This window comes from Nanorana parkeri, unplaced genomic scaffold (assembly GCF_000935625.1).
Source record: "Nanorana parkeri isolate BGI_ZX_2015 unplaced genomic scaffold, ASM93562v1 scaffold454, whole genome shotgun sequence".
NCBI lineage: Eukaryota > Metazoa > Chordata > Amphibia > Anura > Dicroglossidae > Nanorana > Nanorana parkeri.
In genome coordinates this window covers 486,455-512,300 of record NW_017306722.1, presented here as the reverse complement: position 1 = coordinate 512,300, position 25,846 = coordinate 486,455, and the positions used below count along the sequence as shown (strand labels likewise).

The window sequence follows — 25,846 nt, the reverse complement described above, 5'->3', positions numbered from 1 at the left end:
AAGGGCAAGATCAGGTCTCCTCCTCCTGTGCTGTGTTGGTAGGTAAATAGGTTCCCTTGTATGCATTTTATTTGTCTATTTAGCGGTTTGCTTAGCTTTTTAGTTTCAATTTTACTTTTTTTTTTCAATTGTAACTATAGCCAAACATTTTTTTTTAAAGGACAGAGAATGCCTAGAATTGGGGCAGTCAAACTCTGACCCTCCAGGTGTGGTGAAACTACAGATCCGATCATGGATCAGCCTCTGGGAGTCATGCCTGTGGCTGTCAGTCTTGCAAAGCCTGAGATTTGTAGTTCAGCAGCTGGAGGGCTGGAGTTTGCCTAACCCAGGCCTGGAATATCTGAAAAGTTTTCAATCTTGACCCCACTGGGGAGATTGGCTTGCATTGTTTTTCCCCCCCGGAAACAAATTACGGAAATGAGTAAATATTCTGAAATTTTACAGTTGCAGGTTGTCTTCATTCACAGTTAGTTGAAGATCACTTGTGGAAGGGTGGTGGTGTTGGTCAACCCAAAATGCAGTGTATTTTATTGCAGGGCTGGACAAATCACAGGAGCCAGGTAGCCAGTGCTGGCTCCCAACTTTTGTATTCTCTCGTTTATGGTGCCTGTTCCTAAAAAAAAAAAAAAAACTGGCTTCTGGTTTGGACAGACTGGCTCCTGAATTACATACAAATCTCAGTTTCTCCACACCTGGTTTAGAGGCATAATAGGTTTGTGGCTCAGAGGACTGAAGTCATTTCAGTAGCAAGACGGCCAGGTAACTGTTATTTTGAGAGAGCGCAATGGAAGGCCACTTTGTTTCCCTCTTGCCATTGGTTTGTGTTTAAAGGAGAATTATGGGGTAACAGAAAACACTCATCCCCATAATTCAAGCCGACCTGTGACACTGAAGCTATCACAGTTCAGCTATATTGATCGGGAAGTCGGCAAACACATACCGCTTATCGCTGACTTCCAGATCCTCTCCCCCTCAGGGATTCCTCTTCCTCCCGTCTCCGATCCTCCAGCACTGACTAGAGCAGGGGTCAGCAACCTTAAACACTCAAAGAGCCATTTGGACCGGTTTCCCACAGAAAAGAAAACACTGGGAGCCACAAAACCCTTCTGACATCTAAAATGAAGATAACACTGCATAAATCGTTTTTTTACCTTTTTATGCTATGTATAGCATGTATATAGGTATATGTGGGCTTAGTAGCGCACTGCACTCTGGGCTTAGTAGCGCACTGGACTTAGTCAGGCAGTGTGCACTGCAGGGGGCGGGGCATGTGACACACTTCACCTCTTGCCTGTTACTAGGGGCACGGCCAGGAGAGGAGGTGAGTAACCATCGCCCCCTTACGGAGAAGCCTGTCGGCAGTGCTGGGCCCCGGGACCCTGCACTGCCGCATATTCCACCAGGGGGCTGCCCATTCCCGGACCTCACTGGGCCCCCCCACACACTTAGGCCCCGAGGCCCCAGGGGTAGTTCCACCCCTGGACAGGGAGCCGCGGCAGAGGGATGAAAGAGCCACATGCGGCTCTGGAGCCGCAGGTTGCTGACCCCTGGACTAGAGGAACGGACAGGGGAGAGGGCGGGCACAGCTGGCTCTGCCTCTGACAGATGGCTCTGCCTCTCTAATCAGCCAGTGGGGTAGATCTTGACAGTATTGTCGGGATCTGTCCCAGCTGCGATGTGGCTCTGTGCTCTCAGCATATAGTGGGAAATAGCCCTCTATATACTGAGTTTTAGGTCACCGGAGTGCACAGTATATGTCCTCCCCTAACCCTAAAGAGATCTATGGGAAAAAAAGGTTGCCCCATAGTTCTCAATTTAAGGAAGAATATTGTTACATGGCTTCAGTACCTTGTCAATGACCTGAAAGCATGCAATAAGCATACTGAATGTCTGGAAAGGTCAACGGGTATTTCTGTACTTGCTGAAAATCTTTTTGGCTTGAAATATAAAAACTAATGCAGCCACCACTTCTGAGGACTGTGAAGCTGCAGTATATACTTTTTATTTTATTTTTTTTATTTTTTTTAAGTTATCCTAATTATCAGAGATCTATCTAGGTTCATGTATGCATAGTACGTAAAAATCTGGCAAAGGCTGGAATATGAGTATTTGTGTATCTTCAATAGCTGCATGTAAAGCTTTTTGAGGGCCCGTTTTCACCAAGCCTCCATGTGTAATGGGGCTGGAGCCCCCCCCACCTGCAGTGCAATTGCCCATCCCAGAGTGCGTGGAACAGCAATGCCCACCTGTGTAGTGCATGCACTATTTTTTGTGATCGGACCAGAACGTGGGCATTGCTGTGCCAAATGTTCTGGTGCGGGCAATCGCACTGAGGGCAGGAGGGTGGGGGTCGTGGTTGTGGTGCCAATGACTTGAATGCACCACTATGTTCCCTTTAGCCCCAGAATGCAGGGAGGCTTACAGTATGCGATCCAGTGTGTTCCAGCAATTGGTGTGAATGGGACCTTTAGTGAGGTGTGCAGGTTTAGGAGATACAGCACAAATGGTTTCTATGGGATATCTTTTTAGATATTTGTATGCACTTGAATATTTAATTATTGTTCAGTTTTCTAGTTGCTTAATGTCTGGATTAGAGACTTAATCTATGTCAAAGCTGAGGTATTTCTGTCCCTGATAAAACCATCCATTACTGATGTTCATCCTTGTGCATTGCAGAGCTTCAGAACTGTGACAGTCTCTAGATCTGGGTGATCAAAGGAATTACATTTTTAGTACCGGTACTGATTTTTTGGTTGCATAATTGCTTTTCATCATAATCCTGATGTAACTGATGGTATTGCTGTTAGTGACGATATTTGGAATATTTCTATTATTTATGTATGTAAATATGTTAAGATTTAAAAATGTTTTTAGGTGATTGTAAGTTTTATATAATGATGATGGAATATTTAAAGATATTGATTGAGTTGATCTTTTGTTTCTACGTCCCGTTGCAGCCTTTTACTTAATATTGAACCTTAAGTTACTGCAGTGACCGTGTGTGTTAGGGGAAATATGTCATTTGTAAATTTTTACTTTTATTTCAGAGGTTAAGAAGACTGTCCACCAAGTACAGAACTGAAAAAATTTACCCTACAATCACTGGAGAAAAGGAAGAGAATGTTAAAAAGAACAGATATAAAGATATTCTGCCGTGTAAGTGATTCATTATTAATCCTTGTAGCTCTGTGTTTTTGCTCTTCTGATAAAGGCTTAGTGATATTAAACCTTAAGGGTTTTTTTTTTGCTATGGAGGCACCCGTGCGTGTGCGTTGCTCACAAGTAGCTGTGTGGGTCCATAGCCGCACACCACTTTCGGGAAGCCAACCCCCGTGTTCACAGTCACACTTTGACTGCAGAAGGAGCCTATGGATCCTCTGCCCCCGGTATACTCCCCACAACCAGGAAGTTCGGGGAACTGAAGATCGCTTCGGGGACCGGCGTCGGTGTTCACGGTTAAGTGTGGTGGGGACGAGGGGCAGAAAATGGTACTGGGCACATTTTACCATAATGCAGAGAATGCATTAAGGTAACCACACCCAGCCTTCAGTGCTATAAAGTCCAACTAGGCAATAGAACATCCAATAAATGTTCTTAAGGGGGAGACTGATGCCTTCATATATGGCACTCGTATGCGCTGAGTGGCCAGATTATTATGACCACCTGACGTTTGTAGGCAAATTAGCTATAATTTCGCGCTGAAGTTGCTAGAGGACTAGACCATTATAAATAGGGAAGCAGGTTGTTTACCACGACAGTAGAAGTGCTTTTTTTTCTGAAGATATGGGTTAACAATGCGATATAACAGCCTTTGAACGTGGGATGATTGTTGGCGCTCGGAGCCATGGAGCGAGTATCAGCAAAACAGCAGAATTAGTTAAATGTTCAAGAGCAGCTGTTAAAGTGTTTAAAGACTGGACTGTCAGCCGAAAATCTGTGTCTGAACGTGCGAATTGTGGCCGTCAGCGACTAGTCAATGTTAGGGCAGAACGGAGAGTGGCAAGACTGGTACAAGACAACAGAAGGGCAACAGTGCAGTGTCAGATTCCTCGCATCACCTTTCAACATCTCGTGGAGTCACGAGGTGGCCCAACGAAGTCATCTCGTGGCCCAACTAAGTACTGATGGGGTGGTCATAATAATCTGGCCACTCAGTGTATGTACTCATAAAGGATTACAGTCACTACCAGATGTAAATTATGTAAAATATACTTTTCATTTTGAAAATTATACTGCCTAAATGACAAACCTTAAACACCATATCTATAAAGAAAACTTCTATTGTAATACTGCACAGGCCTTTCCAGAAAAAAATAAAAAAACTGCAGTGCATCAGTCCTTTTGCGTTCAAACAAAGTAGCCTACAGGTACCACAGTGCCCTATATATGAATTGATAATCGTTCGTAGACACAACAGTTAAATATTACTTTAGAATCCGATCGAAGAGTATATAATATACTAAGAGTATTTAACTATACTATACATCCTTGTGAGCTGAATACTTCAAAATATGTGGCAATCCATTGGGAGTTTATCTTTCCCATTTGCTATCCATAAGCCAATGGCTACTCTCCATAATAATTAGCTACAACATCCAGTCATTAATTTGTATAAACAAGACACCTTGTCGCACCTTGAAGGTACATTTACTGAAAATATAAATTTGTCAACAAGGATTCTTCCACTCTGTTGATTAGAACTTGAGGTAATAAAATTGCACTGTAACTATCGGACACCAAATGAGCATCCAAGATTGGAAATATTTGGCGTTGCCCCAAACAGTTTTACCCTCTTATGTAATTATTTAAGCAAGAAAGAAAATTAAGGAGCAGCAGGCCAAAAGGTAAGGGCCCAAAACTGTTTAATGTTTTACACAAAACAGCCAACCAATTTCAGGGACCAAAACAAGGGCTTTTATCAGGTCTTTAAAAAATGAATGTAATATAGTCTAATAATGCATTTCAATATAAATAATCTAAAAACATGAATAATATATGTATATATTACGGACAGTGTAATAGTTATCGCTGTAAAAATATTCCTTCACATTAATATAAGTGTATATAACCAGGTGTAAGAATTTATCAAAATACTTCAGGAATGTTAAAATAACACTTTAATAAAACAGATATAAAAACATAATTTCTAAAAATGATTTGAAATGGTGGCCATAAATTGGAATGTAGGGTATTATAGCACATATATCATTAAATACAGTTAAACTAAACTGCTGGGTCTCCAGTTGTGTGAGATTTTAAGATACTGTCCATAAGAAATATTCTGTATCGGAAATGTATGATGACTGCTTTTACATGAAGAATAGTGTTCCCTACTGTAGGTTTACAAAAATGACCTGTACTTTAACAACCATCCATCTGCTCAATTTAAATACAGTATACAGGATCCAGCTAGAACCTGCATCAAAAGATGTAAAGTAAACTGTAAATTTAAATTGTTAGTGTTTTTTTTATTGAAGTTGATTTAAAATCCTCTTATTAACCTTGTCTACAAAAAGAGGTTGTCGTCTATGTACCTTTTCCATTGACATGGTTCAAGTACAAGGCGAGCACCTCTTGTGAAAATAAGTCACACTTCCACTTCCCCGGGTACAGGATTGCATATGACAGGTCACAAGTAGTTCTTTGCACCCTGTACCTGAAGGTAGTGGGGACTTGAATATGTTGTGCAAATGTAGAAAATCTACTAAATGAAGCAAAAGAACATTTTATTGATCAATTTCTCATTCAGAAATCTCCGAACTACCTTCAGCCACAGTGAATAAGGGATTGATAAATATAGACTTAACATTCAGACCTTCCAAAATTGAGTTCTCTGGTAGTTCAAGATCATTCAGCATTTCCAAATGTGGACTAGCTCTCCTACAATGGTAATGTTTCCACATGACCACGTAAACCGTGATCAATATAGTGATTTTCCAATGCTAGATACTATCAGCCTACCAGGGGGATCCTTCATGCCTTTTATGCCCCTTGGGAAGTGCATAAAAGGTGGGAGTTGTTTGAAAATCGCATAAAAGGTGGGAGTTGTTTGAAAATCAATCTTTAAGAATTTAGGCACGCCCATTGTAAAAACATTTTTTTTTCTCTACTGCAAAATATCATCTCGGATGATATCTTTTTAAACATATGTTCCTGGGACTGGAGTATGTTCCATTTGCGGACTTTTATTGCTGTCTGTTGTCCATTAGGGAAATTCACTCTCTAATTGTCCTGATCATCTGTGTCACTAGGAATAAAAGTGACCAATCCAAAATTTTGCCTCCAGAACAGGAGCAGATTGGAAATGTTCTTTTGGGTACACTTGTTCCTGTGACGACTAAGAGGTAATTTCTTTCACATTGGAAAGATTCTCTCCAACTTCTTGTTGAGGCTGTTTCTTTTAATGGTACACAGGTGGCAAAAAAAATTCTGACAACCCTGTCACCTTGAATGTAATGCCAGCAGACTCGGTGACCTTTTTGCTCCTCCTTAGCAGCTACATAAAAGGTTTTGTATGAAGGGAAGGGCAGAGGACCCTAACCAGTAGCGCTGAAACCAACTAATCAAATAATTGATAATAATCAATAATGAGACTCGTTGTTAATGATTCTCAGTATTGATTAGTTGGTCTGGGTCCCCTAGTTCTCTCCTCCACGGTTGGAGCTGGTATTTCATTGGTCCTGTGTCCTCTCCAATCCCCCGCTATTCCGATCAGGGATTGGCGAAGACACAGACCCCTGCAGCCGGTACCCATCAGTGAAGAAAGCTCCACCAAACCTCCCCCCAATTTTTTTTTTTTTTTTTTTTTTTTTTATTTCAAAAGGGAACTATCAGGGATCTGTTTAGGCCCCTGATATTTCCCCAAAACTCCTAACAGTAAAGTAATAAAAATAAAAGAATTCCAGTTAAAATTAATAAAAAATTATTAAATAAGGTCACCACCCCCTCGCTTATTAAAAAAACAAACAAACCTGAAAGTGGGGGGAAAAAGTCATTTTCGGCCTGACAAATTCTGTTGCGGGAGATTCTTTGGGGTGATACCGAAATGAATACCGTAGTACTGCAAATGCGCCTCCGACCCACAGAGTAATACCCCTGCCGTGCGTTTCAGTATGGTGCAACTACAATTGTGTATGCAGTTTTATTCCGAAGTACACTTTGTAATACTCCATTTTAATTTTTTAAAAATTTAATTTTTTTTTTGTATCGGATTAATCGAGAAAATGATCAGCCAACTAATAGATTATGAAAATAGTTTAGTTTAGTTGCAGCCCTACTGGCCAGCACACACATAGTAATTGGACACTTCCGGATAAGGAATGTGCTGTACAGGAGGGAACGGTGCTAGGGAATGGACTAATCACATTTTTTAGCAAGTTCAAAGGCACATTTTTTAATGAATAATAATAATTTAAAAAAAATGATGGAAAGGAAAACACTGGAAGTAAGCTCTTGAAATACTTGATATTTTCCTTGTATGTGCAATTTGTGGCGACAGGGTCTTTTTTAGGGTTCTTGAGGTCTATAAAAAACATGTTTGAGTTTGCTTGCAGAAAGATTTTTGTCTTCATATTATATTAGTATTTTATGTCGGGCTGCAACCAACTAATAGATAATGAGAATATTTGACAACTATTCTCATTATCGATCAGTTGGTTGGATCTCCGAGCGCTCTCCTCCATGCGGGAAGGAGTGCACAGCAAGCAGTGGGCTGGTGCAATAGCCGGCCTGCTAGTGGGTATCGCAGTTTGAATTGGCCAATAGCAGGCTGGCTTTTGCACCAGCCCACTACCTGCTGTATTTACATTCAGCTGCCTTCTGCGAAATCTTGCCACTGGCAGCTGTCATTTTCTGAAACTATTCAAGCACCATGTACTTACAATACAATTATTAAAAAAAATTGATAAAAGGTGTGAAAAGTCATTTTTTGTTGTTTTTGTTTTGGCCTGACATATTCTGCTGCGGGAGGTCGGTTACAGTGCCATTAATTTCAATGGCACCCCATACACGTCTACCACCCACAGTGTGATCGCCTGCCCGGTACTGCAATGCTGTGCATTCCAGTGCAGTGCGATTGCAAAAAATTGTGCATGCAGCTATGTTCAGAAGTAAACATTGTAATACCCTAGTTGTCTATTTTATTTTTAATTTAAGTAGGTGTGTTTTTTTTTTGTTTTCTTGAATCCAATTTCATTGAAAAAATTATTGGGCAACTAACCGATTATGAAAATAATCATTAGTTGCAGTCCTATTTTTGTGCCAGAGGTGTGCATATTCCATGATTGTGTGGTTCCCAAAGGTGCAAATAATGTTAATTTATACTTGAAGACATTGTTCTTTTGTAGATGGCATCCATTACTAAATTATTATGGCATAGGTTGTATGATATTTAATCACCCCTATCATCCCTATTTCTTTACTTTTGATATATTTTAAATCTGTTATCTAACTAAACTTTTTATGTTAAGCATATAAATACACATGAGATATAGATAATTTTTTTTTCTCCTATACAGTTGACCACAGCAGAGTTAAACTTGCACTGAAAATTCCTTCCTATGAATCAGATTACATCAATGCAAATTTTATCAAGGTATGATGACTTGTATTTAATAAGTTAGTGTGTGTGATTTTATAAAGTTTTTTTTTAAAGTGAATATTTTGCAAAGAGGCCTAAACAAATGCATCAGCAAACTAGATATTTACCATCGGATTTGTTTCCATTAAGTGGTCATCAAGTTTTATTTTCTGCTGACTGTATTGGTTTACAGAGCTAGGTTACACATGAACTATTTATGCAGTTTAGGAATCGTTTTTAATACTTGATATTCTATCTTGCATAGAGAACACTGAGATCTATTTCACCTTGGTGAAGGTGTTTTTCTTCTACTAATTGTGACTGTTTTATACACTTGCTTGCCATCATACTTCATTTTACATGGATGTTTATATAAATGCAATGGTTAGTCTAACATCGGTAGTTTGTAAAATGCTAGAGGGCATAATAAAGGATTATCTGGTAGAATTTGTTCAGGAAAACGGGATAGTTAATGACAATTAGCATGGGTTCAGGAAAGATCGTTCCTGCCTAACTAACTTGCTAACTTGTTATGAGGGGGTAAGTAGAGATATGGACGGAGGGAAGCCGGTAGATGTGGTATATCTGGATTTCTCAAAGGCTTTTGATACGGTGCTACACAAGCTGAGAGCTATGGGCATAGATGAGGTGGTGTGTACGTGGATAGAGAACTGGCTACGGGAACGTGCCCAGAGAGTATCTGTAAATGGCACCTTTTCAGACTGGGCTAGTGTCATGAGCAGTGTGCCTCAGGGTTCTGTGCTGGGTCCCATATTGTTCAACTTATTTATTAATGACAATATTTCTGCCATAAAGGACCATGAGTGGGCCAAATTTTTTTTTTTTTTACATTTGAAATGATTTTAAATTGTTAAGGGGTTTAACGTGAAAACCGTACTCACACCAGTAGGGATGCACCGAAATGTCGGCCGCCGAAACAGTCGAAAATGGTACTTTGGCAAGTACCATTTTTTTGGCCGAAAATGTGGTGCATCTCTAGTTTTCTCTCCTCCCCACTGGGTGCTGCTCTGTGCCACCTCTGACACAGAGCAGCGGCCAGCAGGGAGGAGAGAACTGTCAGGAGGCCAAGCCGGGCGAGTAGGAGTGTGCTGTCACAGGAGGCTGAGCTCTCCTCCCGCACCGACATGCTTTGCCTCCTGTGACAGGCAGATCAGGATGGAGAGTGGTGCGGGTAGGAGACAGATGTCGGCTGTTACAGGAGGAGTCAGTTGTCAGCCGTGTCGCAGGAGACAGAGCTCTCCTCCCGCACCACCCGCTCAGCCTCCTGTGACAGGCGAGTCAGGATGGAGAGCGAAGTACAAGTGCTCAGCGATCAATAATTCAGGACACTATGTTTAATATGTCTCCAATTTTATGTGTGTCCCCAATTATGAATGAACAGGGTGTGCTCTAAATCACTTCCTCTTCATTCATGTTTGTAGATATAATTCATTCCATAGCCACAACTTTTATGAATGAACAGGAGCACACAATATAGAGGCTTCCTGTTCATTCATAACAGGGTCTGCAGAAAAAGATTATCTGTGCCCTTAATCTCTTTTTCTATTTCAAAAGGGAAATATCAGTATAGACCCTTGATATTTCCCCAGAGCCCCCAATCGTAAAGACAAAATAAATACAAACTAAATATTCAAATTTATTTTAAAAAGGTTAAAAATTTGTCAGGTCAAAACCGAAAATCATTTTTCTATTTTCACTTTCAGTCTGAAAATTCCGTTTCGTTGCACCTATACACACCAGTACACCTTGCCAGTCTGAACTGTTGACACAAGACAGAATAGATTCATAGGTTTATGCTTTGTACACAAACATCTAGCTCCACCATCTGCATATTTCTGCAGAAATGGTGTTCCTTTAAACCAGGAAACATTTTTGTAGGTTTCATTCTTCTAGTTTTGGTGATCACATGCTTGGTGTAGCATGATTTTCCTGTTCTGGGCTAACACGTGAAACCTGGCATGAGTGAGTGCCTGTTGTTCTAGCACATCCTCTTCAAGATTCAGCTTATTGTGCATTCACAGATGTCCTTTTAGAAAGCCATGTTATAAAGAGTTATTTGAACATTACTTAACATCCTGTTCAAATTAGTGAGGCCCTTATCTTCTGACTTTTGATGGTTTCTGTCCTCTGGGCAGGACAACTAGTACTCCTGGAAGATGTTAAATGTTAATACAGCTTTTTAATTAATTTATAAATGTATCTTGATATTGGCCCCCCCCCGTCATTCCCAGTACACCAGCACTCAGACTCAGACTGAGGTGAGGCCTGAATTAGAAGCCAGTTGGGCTTTATTGCATGCACATGTATTGACTGTCCACATGCTAGAAAAAAGTGAGTTGAGGGATAATTTGCTTCTGCCACTGTCCAGTCTGCATGCTGTTGATGTGCTTTTACCTGGTGGTGATGACTGTGCTATGGTGCTGTTGTAGTTGAGGTCAATGATCTGGCTTTGTTGTCTGACAGGGATCCAAGGATGACAAAATGGCAGCATAGAATGTCACACTCTTTGGCTGGAAACCTTTTCTTGTTTGTGTTTTAGCTAGGGGGTGGTAAATTAAAATGGTATTCAGGGGTCAGCCTGTTCAATCCAGGAGCCAGCAGGTTTTTTTTAAAGAGCCACGCCCAATGGCCACAACTGAACAAAATCTCAAAAGTTGGGCATCCTATATATTTTTTTATGGTGCCTTGGCTAACTGGCTCCTGAGATTTAAGCCCTCATTTAGCTGCCTGCCTATTCAGCTTTAAAATTATTGTTAGACTAGGTTAAATATGGATCTATAGTTATACCTGTGTATGTTACTTTAGGTAAATTGATGCAGGCACCAAGAGGCTTTTAGCTGGCTTCCAAAACACGCTGGGAGCCTTCATGGCCAATTTATGCAAATAAAGTCAGAGCTTAGTCACGAAATCCTGCCTCTTGTGTTTGCATGTTTTGGTTCATAGTAATGAGTGGCTTCAGTGTCCAGTAGTGAGTTGTGCAATAGGTTAGGTCAGAGCTTGACTTCAGAAACTAAAATCACAATTGCTCTACAATCCATCTAAAAGGTATATGCAGCCACTTCTATGCCCACATCTATGTACTCTTTAGTATAACTTGAGTACAGGCTTGCTTTCAGTCTTCCAGTAAACTTGGAGGCCTAAAGCACCAGACCAAACAGAATGGTATTGCAGGCCTTTGCGTTTGCTGACATGGGCAGTGGATCAAGGACGGTCTAATCACTTCAGTCAAGCAAACACTGCAAGAAAGTCTAGTATCATTGACATGGCCAGAACAATATACTTTTGGTCTGGAGGTTAAAAGGCAAAGCTGGTCTCTTATGTCTTAGATCTGGCCAACTTCTCTATGGCTCATTGACTGTTTTTAAAATAGCATTAAAAGGGTTTTAAGCTTTAGTGTGATTCCAACCTTTGTTCGATGTCCCATAGAAATCTGTAAGGATCCACTGCAGAGGTGCGGTCCGTGGCAACAAAAATTGGGCCATGGCCTGTAAATGTTGCAAAAGGCTGCAGCCGCTTGATTCAGGTAACTACGCATTAAGAGTGCGTAGGATACTTTTATCATAAAGCCCAAACAAGCTGGATAAGTGTACTTGTATGAAAGTGCATCTATCTTATGCCAACTGACATTATCCAATGATCCAGTGACAGACAGAACAAGGTCAGTTTGTGTAGTTGACACTGGATTAAGATGTGTCCTTTAAACTTGACATAACCTAATGGCTTAAAGTGTATATAATGACAAAACTTAAACTCCTGCTGTGTCCCCCAAGACAAAATAATAAAGCGAAATCTCTTCAACAGGACACAGAAAAAAACATGATAGGAGTTTTAACCATTCCTTACTTTGTCCAAAACTGGGGAAAAGACGATTTGGCTTTGGATATGCTTTAAAAAGTAGTTTTTATTTTTTATTTTTACTGATGTGGCAAGAGGAGGCTTTTGGCTTTCGCTATACGCATGGTGTGAAATATTCATAGAAAATGTTTAACCAAGCAAAGGCTCATCTGGCTTATATTACATTGAAAGCCTACAGTGAGAAATGTACTTAAGGGGATAAAATCACCAAAAAGAAACATTTGGTGTGGTTTGGAATTCCCTTAAAAGTGGAGTCAAATAATTTATTCAGAATTTCCTTTTCATCATCTGGTTTTAGAATAGTCACAAGTGGTTTATACTCATTTATTTTAAGTTCTTGACATTAACATAAAGCAACTTTTTAAAGAGTATATTTGTTTGTTATGGCAAGACTAACCTATTTGTATAAATCGTTCTTTGGTTCCTGACAAATTGTCGTTAACAGTTGGTAATTTTAACTTCAGATTTCCCTAGGGCCACATCTAAAATCATTTTCATTATGCACTTGTATAAGGGATCAACTGGAATGTTGTTGCAAGTTTTGCTTTATAGTAGCCCACACTTTTTAAATAATTTTTTGGTAAATCTCTAATGTGTGTGCTATTATGCAGTTTGTAGAAGACCAGAATTTTCTTTTGCTGCCTAAGTTGCCGATGTGACGTGACCCGTAGGGCAAAAATAGATGAATTTGTAGCAGCAAATGTTTCTTAGAAACAAAAACGCTAAGGAGAGCAATCAGTATCTGCTACAATATGCAATCCACAAAATCTCTTGTATATGACCCTAATTGGTTTCTTCATGACAGCACAGCAGTCCAGCTTTTATTATGCCTCCTTAGTATTCTGGATTAGATCTCTGAGCATTTTAGAACTTTTTCCTTTTCTATGTAGGTTTAACTCTCAGGGTTGACAGACAACGCTCACTTGGAAGACCGATACTGTCAAGTGTAACTGCAATTTTTACAATGTACCCCACAACTAATAACTTTTCTTTTTAATTAGGGCATGAAATCTACTTTGTATGTGTCAGCATGTTTTCTGCTTCAAGATTACGGTTTATTATTCTACTAGAAAAGAATATGCTGCATGAGCGTGTATCATATCATTGTACATATTGTGGTGTTGAAATGTTATCTCTTTACTGTGTGTGTGGCTTGTAATTGATATGTAATGTGAACTGATTTGTATCATTTTTCTTTCTAGGGCGTTTACGGGCCTAAAGCATATATAGCAACCCAGGGGCCACTAGCCAATACTGTAGTAGATTTCTGGAGAATGAACTGGGAGTACAATGTTGGAGTAAGTCTTTCTGTGTAGCTATTTTTTTTTCTTCTTCTGCTAATGAGACTTAAGAAAAAAAAAAGGTAAATCTTTTCTTTGGCCCAGCATTGGTAATGCACTGGTTCTCTTTAAAGCATTTTGTATTCTAACACCTGCTCACCAGTTTGGTTGATGGTGCCAGCTCAGTGGGACATGGGTGCAGAGCCAGATAAAAGTTGTCAACTTTTTCAATCATCGATTATGTTGATTAGTTGTGCAGCCCTACTTCTTTCCACCCTCAACAAAATCCCAATACATTTAAAAGAGAAGATTGCATACTATAGGCACTAAAAATGGCTTATTACAAATGTGCACAGGACAAGTTAAACTTTTATGTATGTTCTGCTGTACTTGTCATGTTTCTCATGGAGTGTCGTTGCTACATATATAACGTGCAAGTACTTAGAGGTGCTTGCACACGACGGCAGGAGCTTTCTTTGTCCCCTGTATGCACAAATGCCAGGCTGTTCTATAACTTGCCCTCCCCCTATTGGAATGTATGCATACTACCTGGAACAGCTTTACTTTACCAAAATGGCCTGACATTGAGGATGCAGTTAAAGCTGCTGCAGGGTTTCCCTCCCCCCCAAAATGTGATTGAACTTGTATATCTGGATCAAATATGCTTTTGAGATGTTTTTTTTAATTGTTATAGCTAGAAAGACATCACTTTTAAAAGGGAAGCTAACTAGAAAGAGAAAATCATAGTGTACAAAAGGGCTCGAGACATGGTTTAGTGACTTACCTGGAAGATGATGCAAATTTGTATTCCATTAAGAATTGTTATATTGTTTGCCCAATTCAATGTATAACTAGTATTTAGAAATTAGAAATCTGTTTTTGGAAGGCATATTTTGTACTGCTCAAAAATTCATAGTGTAGCGCTATGTGTATGAGTACAACACAGGCATGTGCCTTTCTGTCTGACATGCATGGTTGTAATCTGATAATTCTGGGTGGTTAAACAGCAACTAGTTGTCTTGTCTGTGAAGGTTCTCATTCATCCAGGTCATGGTATAGCTGTAAAAAAATAAGTCAAGGCAACTGGACTTGCTGTATTTTTCTTGAAGACGTTTCACTGCTCATCCGACCAGCTTTCTCAATTCAGAAACTAGTTGTCTTGTTTTTCCCCATGTTAAGTCTGCAGGTCACAATTCTTCCATACATTGAAACAATGGGCTGTTGGTTACATTTGTTAGATTAAAAAAAAGCTTTATTTAAAGTAAAACTCTAGGTTACACCTTTTTTTTTTGTGCTACTTTTAGTTTTAATTGCAAAATGTACTCCTGTAATAAAAAATCCACCATAAGCTTGCAAAGCAATATCATTTACTGTGGATGGTGCTGAGCTCGGTGCTGACAATTAATCCAGACTATTGGGATTCTCCCCACTCTTCTCTCCTCTTAAGTGACATTGCCTTGTAGTAGATGTTGCGCGTTTATTAATACATCCACAGGCGTAGCAGCTCAGTCCCTGCCTCCCCTCCATCTCCTTCTCCCTGGCTCATCATGAATAACATCCGTCCCTGCAGCTCTGTGCCTGCAGGTCCGTCCCTGCCTCCAATCCATGTTGCTATCCCCATTTCTGCTCCCTGGCTCATCAGGAATAACACAAAGGAGATTTGCAGCAGCGCTTCAGTAACTGGACAAGGTAAGATCATTTGCTGAAGCGCTACTGCAGATCTTTCATTTTTTCCTTATGACCCAGGGAGAAGAAGAGATGACAACAGAAAGGTTGGGGTGCAGGCCGGGATGGAGCTGTTGCACCTTTGCGGTTATTCATGAACATGCAGCAGCTCCTACAAGGCACTCTCACTCAATGGGAAGAGAAGAACGGGGAGGATCCCGACAATAGTGTCTGGATTGCTTCTCCGCGCGGAGCTTTGCCCTGCCCACAGTATATGATTTACAAGCTTATGGTGGATTTTTGATTACAGGAGTACATTGCAAAATGTACTCCTATATCATAAGGAAACTAAAAATGGCAAAAAATTTAGCTTATCGTTATCATAGAATTGTATTATTTTTTAAATACACCTCTCTGTACAGCTGCATTTGCTTTTTTTTTTTTGTGAGTCTTAGACTATTTGTACCATTTATTTGGCAGCCCTGGTACTGGAACAGTTTGTGGTTATACTAGTTTCCTCAGTTGTACCTCATTCTCTTCCTCTCTCACAGAAGTCGATAGTATTGACAGTGCTGTAAATGTTGTTTTATAAACTGAACCTCCTGACTACATTTAGACATTTAAATACTAGGGAGAGTTATTAGAGCAACCTTGTCAATAACCATTTCAAAACAAACAAGTTACCTGAAGAGTGTAAATACGTGCCTCCTGATGACTACATGGATTAAAGGGTTTCTAAACGCTCTGTTTTTTTGCATAGATCTAATGCTAGCAAGCAGTAGATGTATGCAAAGAGTTTTTAAAAAACAAAACAAAAAATGCTTTAAATGCGGTTTAAACTTACCTGTGTCTTAGCCGCGCGCTCCTGTACGAAAATATGAATATTCTCGACAGAGATTCACAGATGGCGTGGTCTCGGAAGAAACTTTGCCAGTGATTTGTCTTTACTGGAGCAGCAATTGGTTACAAGGGAAGTAGACAAGTATTTACACCATTATTTAGAGGTTATGTGGAAAATGGAAGAGGTAAATATTCCCTTCTTATTGGGTAACCGGTTTACTTTGAAAATGAATTTTGGTGACATGGTCACTTCAAATGAAATCTGTGCTGAGTGGAACTTTGGGGCTGCCATTGCTAACCCCCTCAGAAGGGCTAGTTGCAGCTGTAGAGCGCAGTTAAAGCACATTTACTGCTTGTAAAGAATATGAAAATACATTAATATGCAAAGTCTGGGCTTTGAGGAATAAAATATAGGACCTGCCCTTTAACAGCTTAGTTGAGAAGTGATCTTGTATCACAACAAAGTCATGTTTCTGAATCAGATGGGATGCAGGAAGAGGGGATTTTGCAAAGTTTGCTTAGCCCCACTCTCCAGTTGTCCATTGCATGTATTGAGCTGAGGCCATGTGCTTATTCACGCATGTACAGTCTTGCAAAATTTTCAAAATTTAGTTCTAAATAAGATTAGGTGTAGCCTGAAACGCGCTTACCTGTTCATGGAAATCCTGGGATATTGTTATGCATGGAGAATGCTGCCATTTGATAGGGAGGGGGGCACAATTGAATAAGCAGGCCTTGCGTTTTAGTGCAAGGTCAGCGTTGGGGCCCATTCACACCACATCCAGATCATGACCAGGTTTATGGACCCAAAATGCATCCTAATGTATCCCTATGCTATTTCTGGCCTCTGTTTACACCTGCGCATTCCGTACCAGACCAGAAAAATACTGCATCTCTCCCTTGACCTGCTCTGGAATGCATGGAAACCCATCAAAAATGCAAGCAAATGCACTGGAATGCACCTGAAAGCCAATTTTAAGCTAAAAAGAAAACCAGCTCCGGAATGCGGCAAAACGCAATGCACTACGTTCCAGATATGGTCAGGAAAATGTGTACCTGCCCTTAATATTGACTGTTTTTGTTTGAGAAACTTAACTTGGTAAATTACCGCTGCGTTGGCTTTGAATAAACAACCATTTGCAGAATAAATTAGGTAGGAACTTGCATACGACATGACTGGAAAATTTGAAGTCCGTCTTTATCTAATTTTGAGTGAAGATTCTCAACTCCTTTAGTAAATCAGCCTCATATGTGTTAAAAAGCAGAAATGTGCACAAGTTTCTTTGGAGAGCAGAGATAATGAACTCTGTAGGTCTTTTGCTAATAAGTGTTTGTTTTTTTTTGTTTTTTTTTCTCACTGCAGATAATTGTCATGGCCTGTCGTGAATTTGAAATGGGACGGGTATGTATCATGGATAATCACCATGAGCTGAATTGTACTTTCACATCCCATGGAGTTCTGTATAAATGCAGTATTTTTGTTAACACTTATTTAAAATAATCTGAAATATGCAGACAGTACCAACATTAGCATTGTACTGGGTGGCTTTATTTACATTTCCTTTTAGAGCAATGCAAAGAAAATGGAAAAAAAGGCCAATTTGCTCCTTCTTTTTTTTTTTTTTTTTCCCATCCATTTTTTTATAAACCTTTACTACTGTTAGTAGTATTCAATTCTTTGTTGTAAATTACTTTCCTACCTGTCTTGTGTGAGTATTTCTCTGCAGTGTTGCAGTATCCATTGTGCTTGATTGGACATGTTCAAGCTTTGCTTGTCTGTCTTTCGATAGTCTGCAGTGGGCAATGAATGGTTTGCACAGACTGTCGGTATTAGGTTGCCTGATTTCATTCATTAAGGGACACAAAGGAAGGAATTCAGAAACAGGTTATACTGCCAACCATAGGAGAATTGTACACTGGCAAACATAAAATTTGAGGGCCAGCCCAGTATAACTCCTCCTTACTCCCAGCATGCCTCAATTTTTTGCTTGTATCCTAGGACAGTGCATTTGTTTTCTCTGCCCTGCTGAGAAAAGTCTAACCTTTTACTAGCTTTTTTCCTAAATTTTTTTTCTACTACATATGCTTCCAAGTCTTCCCCTGCAGAATCCCTATTCTATCTTTCTGCAGCCTCTGAGCCTTCTGCCTCCGAGACCCTGTTATGATGTTAAGTCTCAGGTTCTTAACAGATTAATCTACACCTGAGTGTAAACAGTCTTCTGCCATCACTCCAAAATAGACACTTTCAGCTATTATTGACATGGTGCGCACAATAACACTTGAGGATCAACCTGTAGCTTCTACCAGTGCTGTCCCCAGTCTAGACTTCTTCTGGACCCCCCCCTTCCCCCCAAGACATCCAAGACTTTTCCAGTACACCTGATATTTACGATCTTCCTTTTATAGAGACTGGAAAAAACCTTAAGGCTGGGTTCACACCTAGGCGTTTTTCCGCGCTTTCGTACTCGCTCAAAAAAACGCTCAAACAGGGACATGCCATTATTTTCAATGTGCATGGTTCCCATCTGGGCGGTTTTCCGCGAGTACGAACGTGCGGGAAACCGCCCTACGCCCAAAGAAGTACACGTACTTCTTTGGGGCGTTTTGGTCGGGCGGTTCCATTGGGATACAGTCAAGTATCCCTCGGAAACGCGCGGTTTTTGCGCGGTTTTTTTAACCGCGAATCGCGGTAAAAAAACGCGTGAAAAACGTGCATATTCAATCCGTCAAGGTGTGAACCCAGCCTAAGAAGTTGTTTGTCCCTCCCAACAGCTATTCACATCATACCTGTCTTGGGAGGATTTTGTTAAAAAGCAGACTGTTCACTCCGTGGATTCGGCAGTGTCCTGTCTTAACAAAACTTGGACCATAGGGCCTTTCTAGAACACGGTTTTCTCTGAAAGGACCTACATTGCAATCAGTGACATTAGTCTCTCAGACCCTAGCTGCCTGGGCTAAGACCATTAGAGTAGATTTAATCACAGGCAAATGGCAGTTGATCACTTGCTCATAGAGCATCTGGGGCTCCTGCCTGGAGCCTTGAACTACATTGTAGGTGGGTTGTTGGAAATATCTCATCTCCTGGATGGTCCTTCTAATAAGGAGGACTGTATGGAGTGTTTGGATGAAGTGTTGGGCTGTTGAACCCAAAAGAAGCTCTTGCCTTGCTTACCCTTATGGGGGTAAGGGTATCTGTCTTCCGCAGCAGAAAAATGCCTAGAATTAAGGAGCAGCCTGCCTTTTGTCTGGGAGACTTCCTGGCCTATATTGGCATCAAGGGCGTGTACCTACGTGACCTAATTTTTTCCATCATATCTGCGATTTCTTCATTTTTGCACTGGGTCCTAACCACTTCCAGTTTGTGGCCCTGCCCATTGGACTTCTCCTCTGCACCTCAGTTGTTCATCAAGGTGCTGGCCTCATAGTCTTGTTGAGATCCCCCAGTTAGCTCAGGTTATAGGGGACATTCTATCATAGACCTTGAAGAGGTTTGGCTGGTTTCTGAACGTTTAGTACTCAGTGCTGGAACTGACCGCCTGAAGTATCTGGCTTGACCTGTGTCTCGGATGGGGCCTAGAGTTTTTTTTTCCTCCCAGGAGAAACTTCAGACACTCTGCTCCTGGACTCTTCGGACAAGGAGATGCATAACTCTTTGGCTTCCATTCCTTGACGAAGACCCACCATTGCACATGGTGTGAACCTATCGGGGAATATTGCTCCACTCTCATTTACAAGGTTGTGTTTCTTGTTGCAATCACCTCTGCAAGGCAGCTGTCTGAGCTGGCAGCCTTATCCTGTAATGAACAATTTCTGATCTTACACAAAAACAATGTAGTAGCTAAATTCAAAAACAAAAATTTAATATTTTGTAGCTTACTGGCCGTTCGTTGTAGTGTCTGCATCAGATTGCTTTTTCAGGCTTTTCATCATTCTTTTTACCTGGTAAACCTTCCTGTTTTTAACTGGAGAGTCACTGTTGTCAACCTAGTGTAAGACTACAGAAACCTCCCCTTCTCAAAAACAAAGGGTTCTGTAGCCATTAGAGGTGACTTAGAACAGTGCACTGATAATGGTGTAGCGCAGGCAGAGAGTACAAGAACTTATCAGGAGTCGGACATTTCAAATTTGAATTCAAATAGGTTTTATTTGTTTTCACAACATAAAAAAACAACAGTACACGTTCGAATACATCACAGAAATGTACTATACACGTATTGTAGTACCAACCTCGAGTGGTGTCTACATGGATTGTTACATCATGGATAAGCTTGAACAAATAAGAATCAACACATTTTACAATGGAGAACCGACCAGCATAATTCATTTTAGCGCCATCACCAATGACAAGTCTAAACACGTGAGTCACTATATACGACCAATGGAGAGGAAGGGTCTCGTGGATTTCAACAGCAAGATTAGTACCAGGGGCATCGTTTCAAAATTTGCATATCAAATGTATTGAACAGATAAAACAAAACACTTAATTTTTTTTTTGTTCATACCAAAAAGGACCAAATGAGATGTTTGTTGGGCTTTGCATATCCTTTAAGACCATTTGAGAAATTGGATGCTTTTAAGACCTAGTAAAGCCCACATGCCTTGTGATATAAAACGACTAATTAAAATGTATTCTGAACGGTTGCATTATTATATAATGGAGACTTTTTTGTGCATTTCCAAATGTAATGTTCTGTAGTTTTGGTTTAAATTTAGACAATCTAAAGGAAGAAATATGTTTGTTTATACTGTGCTAATCAGTTTGGATTGGTATCTGAAGCACCAGTGGCACTGGTGTTAGGGAACAAAAATGTTCCCATAGTGATATCCTGCTTTTAATAGAAGCAGTTTGCCTTTGTCAAGAGAATTGCCTTGGTTTGATTACCGTTCCCACTGTAAATCTGTGTATTGACCATTTTGTACAGACACAACCACACATACTTTTTTTTTATTGTTTTGCAGAAAAAATGTGAGCGATATTACCCCAACTTAGGAGAGCAACCTTTAAGTTTTGGACCATTTCGTATTTCATGTGTAAGTAATAACTCAAAATGTTGATTTAAAAAAAGCTTTTCATTATAATTACTATTTGTTTTAGTTTTATTCTAAATCTAAGACTTTTTTGCTTTTTATCTGAGCATTGGTTAGCTCCTGCGAATCCACCTTTTTGTTTTATTAATAATAAACACCATCGGCAGACTTAACACAAATTAATGTGGCGTTACAGAAGTGTAGGAAAAGGAATCACCAGCACTCAGTAGAATAATACACGTCCATTTATTGGACATAGACGTCACACAATCACAAGAGCCAACGTTTCGAGACCACGCAGGGTCTCTTCATCAGGGCATAACGAGTGACCTTTATTTGTCCAGAGGCTGTTGGCCTTTGATACAGCTTTGCTCTCCTGGGATCATAGCCATCAGTATGGGCATCTGGCCCATGCTGGACCTTATGGTTCTTAACACTTTCCATGAGGTATAAGATCTCGTATTAAGCCATATTATTTTTTCCCCATTTTGGTTAAGTAAGAAATCCTAAAGACCCCTGTAAGGTGTTTTTTTTTTTTTTTTTTTCTGTCATGTTGGAAAGTTTTCCCTTTTTTAGTTCTTGTCCAGAGAAACGGGAAGTAAAAAGAACTTTTCAAAGTGAGGGGAAATCGCTTCATAGTTGTTACCACAACAGGTTTACTTATTTCCATTCACCCTCCTGTTCCTTAGTCAACTAAATGAATTTGAATTCCATTAGCTGTGCTGGAGACGATCGTCATCAGGACCAATAGCGAGGGTGTATCTCCATCTCTCATATTCACCCAAAAACATTAAACAAAAAAAAACAAAAAGCTTTGGCTTCACATACTTTAATGTTGAACTCCAGCCATACCTTCAGTCTTGCACTGTTGTAGAAGCTGTTTCTTGTGTACGCTGACTTTTATCACAGTACTGAGCAAGACTGTCACTATAGACCTCTGTCATCTGAACAATCCTGCATTAAGAATAACTCATTTCTGTTTTTTATTTAGGAAGATGAAAAATCCAGAAAAGATTACTTTGTAAGGACGCTTCTAGTGGAGTTCCAGAATGTAAGCTTTGTCAAAACAAATCCTTTCTATTCACATTTATTCTTGTGAAAGTTATTTAATGCATATAGCTGTTTTCTTGACCTAATTTTACATTGCAGGGATCATGCAGACAGCTTGCCTGCAGCCTCTAATGCAGTCAGTTAATTGTTATTGGGGACTGCACAATATGTTGGTGTCTTACCACATTGCTGTATAATTAGCATGGAACCCTTAAAAGAGACCTATGGGGTAAGTGTTTTTCCCCATAGTTCTCTTAATGGTCACGGGCGCACATATACTAGCGTCCTCCCGTGACCCAAAGGCTAGTATATTGTGAGCTAAAGCTTGCGGTATACTGAGACTGCCGCAGCCGGGACAGATGCTGACAATACTGTCGTGATCCACCCATGAGTGACAGCTGGCTCTGCCTATCAAGAGGCAGAGCCAGCTGTACCCGCCCTCCCCCATCCGGTTCTCCAGTCAGTGCTGGAGGATTGGAGTGGGGATCCCTGATGGGAGCGGTGACTGACTGTCACCGCTGTCTGCAGGGAGATGATCGAGAAGTGAGTGAGCGAGCGACGGTATGTGTTCGCTCACTTCCCGATCTATTGAGCCGACGTGACAGTTTCATTGTCACATGTCGGCTCGAACTATGAGGCTGAGTGATTTTCACCCACCTAGTAGTTCTCCTTTTAAAGCACAGCTCCAGCCAAATCTCAGGGCTTTAGAAATAAAAAAAAATGGAGCATTTTTTTTTTCATTCCTACAATAAAGTGGATTTAAAGGAGAACTATGGGGTTAAGGCTTTTCCCCCATAGTTCTCCTGAGGGTAACGGGAGGACACAAACTAGCGTCTTGCCGTCACCCTAGGCTCAGTATACAGCTAGAGCTTGAGGTATACTGAGACGCCGCAGAGATATACTGAGGCGCTGAAGCGGATCCCGACAATTGTGCTGGGATCCGCCCAGCTGCGTGACTGACAGCTGGCTCTGCCTATCTAGAGGCAGAGCCAGCTGTACCCGCCCCCTCCCCCGTCCATTCCGCCAGTCAGCGCTGGCGGATCGGAGCTGGGGGAATCCAGCCCCTCCCCTGTCACGGCAGAGAGCCGTGACGGGATCGAGAGGTGAGCGAACGCCGGTATGTGTTCGCTCACCTCCCGATCTACTGAGCCGACCTGTGACAGTCTCATTGTCACAGGTCGGCTAGAACTGAGGAGTGAAAAGCACCCCCCCTCATAGTTCTCCTTTTAAAGACACCCGGTAAAAGCACAGAAATATCATTTTTAAATGCTTGCGTGCAAGTTTTTCCTTTCCACACTGTCCCTGTGACAATTGGATTTGGAAATGTTGGGCTGTCGTGGAGCGTGGTAGCATTACAACTACCCCTGCTGTACAGTAATAGCCTCCGTATGTAAGTCGCATGTATGTAACTCGGGGACTGCCTGTATATTGGTAAAAACTCATTATGCTCTTCAGTTGATGCATAGAAGGAATAGAATCCAAAGAGACATGATTTAGCATAAAGTGAAGACCAGTCCTGTCCCACGGAGCCTGCACGGGTGCACGTTGCTGCATTGACTTACCCTGTGTCTCTCCTCTTCTCCTGGCCAAAGATCTCTACTGCTCATGCGCCCGCCTCATTATCCTTTGCGGCCACCTGAGAGTCTTTGGACGGGAGCGTGTGGCAGAGATACAGGTAAGTTTAAACCTGTTTGGTAACTATTTTTTTTTTTTTATGTTTCTGCATATATCTACTGCTTGCTAGCAGAAGATAGGTGCAAAAACACGTAAGGGTTTAATTTTTCTTTTAAAACAAACCTGTGTGCAAAAATATTGTAAAGCGTTACTTTCTGTTAATAGCAGGCACCTCCTGAATACCTTCATGTTGTCTTTGATCCCTCTGGAGAGCCATGGTATAAAAATAGCCAGTTCTCATCGCCTTCATTGCTTACTGTTAGGCCATCCCTGTAATCAGTAACCACACTAGATGAAGAGGCCAGAGTCAGCGACCACAGAAGCTGATCGCTCGTTGCATATGTGCTCTGGGTTTTAGGGGTGCTGATGTGTGCTACTCAGTAACGTGCAAGAAAACCGTTTACTTTATTTTTTTAATCCTTTAAAATCTTCAGATAATGTAGGCAGTCCAAATATCATGTATGCCATGGACAGTGTGAAGTACTGCATGTATGCCATGGACAGTGTGAAGTACTGCATGTATGCCATGGACAGTGTGAAGTACTGCATGTATGCCATGGACAGTGTGAAGTACTGCATGTATGCCATGGACAGTGTGAAGTACTGCATATTTATTCTACAAACCTTGTAGACCTTTTGTGTCTAGCTTGTAAAATGATAGATGCATATGTAGAACTTGTATCCTTGGTTAACATTCCCCTGTCTTCTGTTCCAGTTACTGGTAGTATTATTTCTGTGGTTTCTTCATGTTTTGAATAAAATATTGTGACATTCCAATGGGATTGTAAAATGTTAATTACTTTCCTACTACTACTAGAAAATGTTCTATATGCTAAAATAGCTTTCACTTTGGAAGCACTCTTGATATTTTTTAATTAATATATGTAATCTAATTATGTCTTACAAAACAGAATTAAGTATTGTAATGTGCGAGTCTAGTTTCTTAAGTGGACAGTACCAAATTATCTCAGCTGTTTCTTTAAAGTAGTATTAAACGCTCATTCTTTTTTTTTTTTTTGTGTGTGTGTGCCAATTATGAATCCAGATCAAACGAATATAAATTGACCTGCAAAGTATTTTTTTAAACACTTGCCCAAACACTTACTGTCATCTCATTTCTAAACAGCTGGTTTCAACGTTCTGAGCTCGGCTTCCCTGAACTTCCTGTTCAGTACAAGATCACAAGGGAGAGCACAGCCTCCTGCACCTGTCTATCTATGGGCTTGGATAAGGGAGCAGTGGGGAGTTCAGTGGATTGAGCTGCTGTGCACCTGTATTTGTGGTGAATAACACACAAAATGGATGGCTCCATAGGACCTTGCAAGGGAAAGCAGCCACCCTAAAACTGAAAATCCTGGATATCGGGATTCATTGGAAAAAAATCTTCCAATCTCTGTCCAATCAAGGGGCTCAATGCATTTCATCCCTTTGATCTCTTTGTATCAAGTGAAACTTGTACCTGGAGAGCTTTGTTTGGGGGACAGTCCTATTCCCTATCAGTGGAAATGTAGGTTGCCTATACATTTGATGAAGGAATAGATAGGTGACTAACTCATCACATATTAAAGACTTGATTCTTATTTCCATGTTTTAGCAAATACCGCGCTGCTTTTCACATTCTTCAATTTTCTGTTTTCTGCCATTGAGGGTGTGATTGGTACTGAATGTTTACAATTTAAATAAAAACTTCACTTATGCTGCTTAAAGTCCAATTTACATGAGGGTCTTCTCCCTCTCTTGCAGGTAGATATGCAAAACTAATAAAAATGCCAAAATACTTTGATGTAACCACCAGTGGGTGTCTCAAGTGATGGGTGGGTGTGGGGGGGGGGGGGGGGGTTGGGGAAGGGAGGGG

At 40.6% G+C, this 25,846-nt stretch overlaps 1 protein-coding gene across 4 annotated transcripts in view; it reads left to right on the top strand.

The window, feature by feature from the left end:
* The first annotated feature begins 3,045 nt into the window (after positions 1 to 3,045).
* PTPN12 (protein tyrosine phosphatase, non-receptor type 12) overlaps positions 3,046 to 25,846 on the top strand; it is a 44,368-nt gene continuing 21,567 nt past the window's right edge. For 3 of the 4 annotated variants that reach the window (XM_018560441.1, XM_018560439.1, XM_018560438.1), the window contains exons 1-5: positions 8,529 to 8,593; positions 13,657 to 13,752; positions 17,603 to 17,641; positions 21,199 to 21,270; positions 22,259 to 22,318. In XM_018560441.1, the coding sequence (XP_018415943.1) occupies positions 13,729 to 13,752; positions 17,603 to 17,641; positions 21,199 to 21,270; positions 22,259 to 22,318 (195 nt within the window). In that variant the 5' untranslated portion in view covers positions 8,529 to 8,593; positions 13,657 to 13,728. Of the gene's footprint in view, positions 3,157 to 8,516; positions 8,594 to 13,656; positions 13,753 to 17,602; positions 17,642 to 21,198; positions 21,271 to 22,258; positions 22,319 to 25,846 lie in introns of those variants that run through there. The other variant, XM_018560442.1, reaches the window with a different exon arrangement.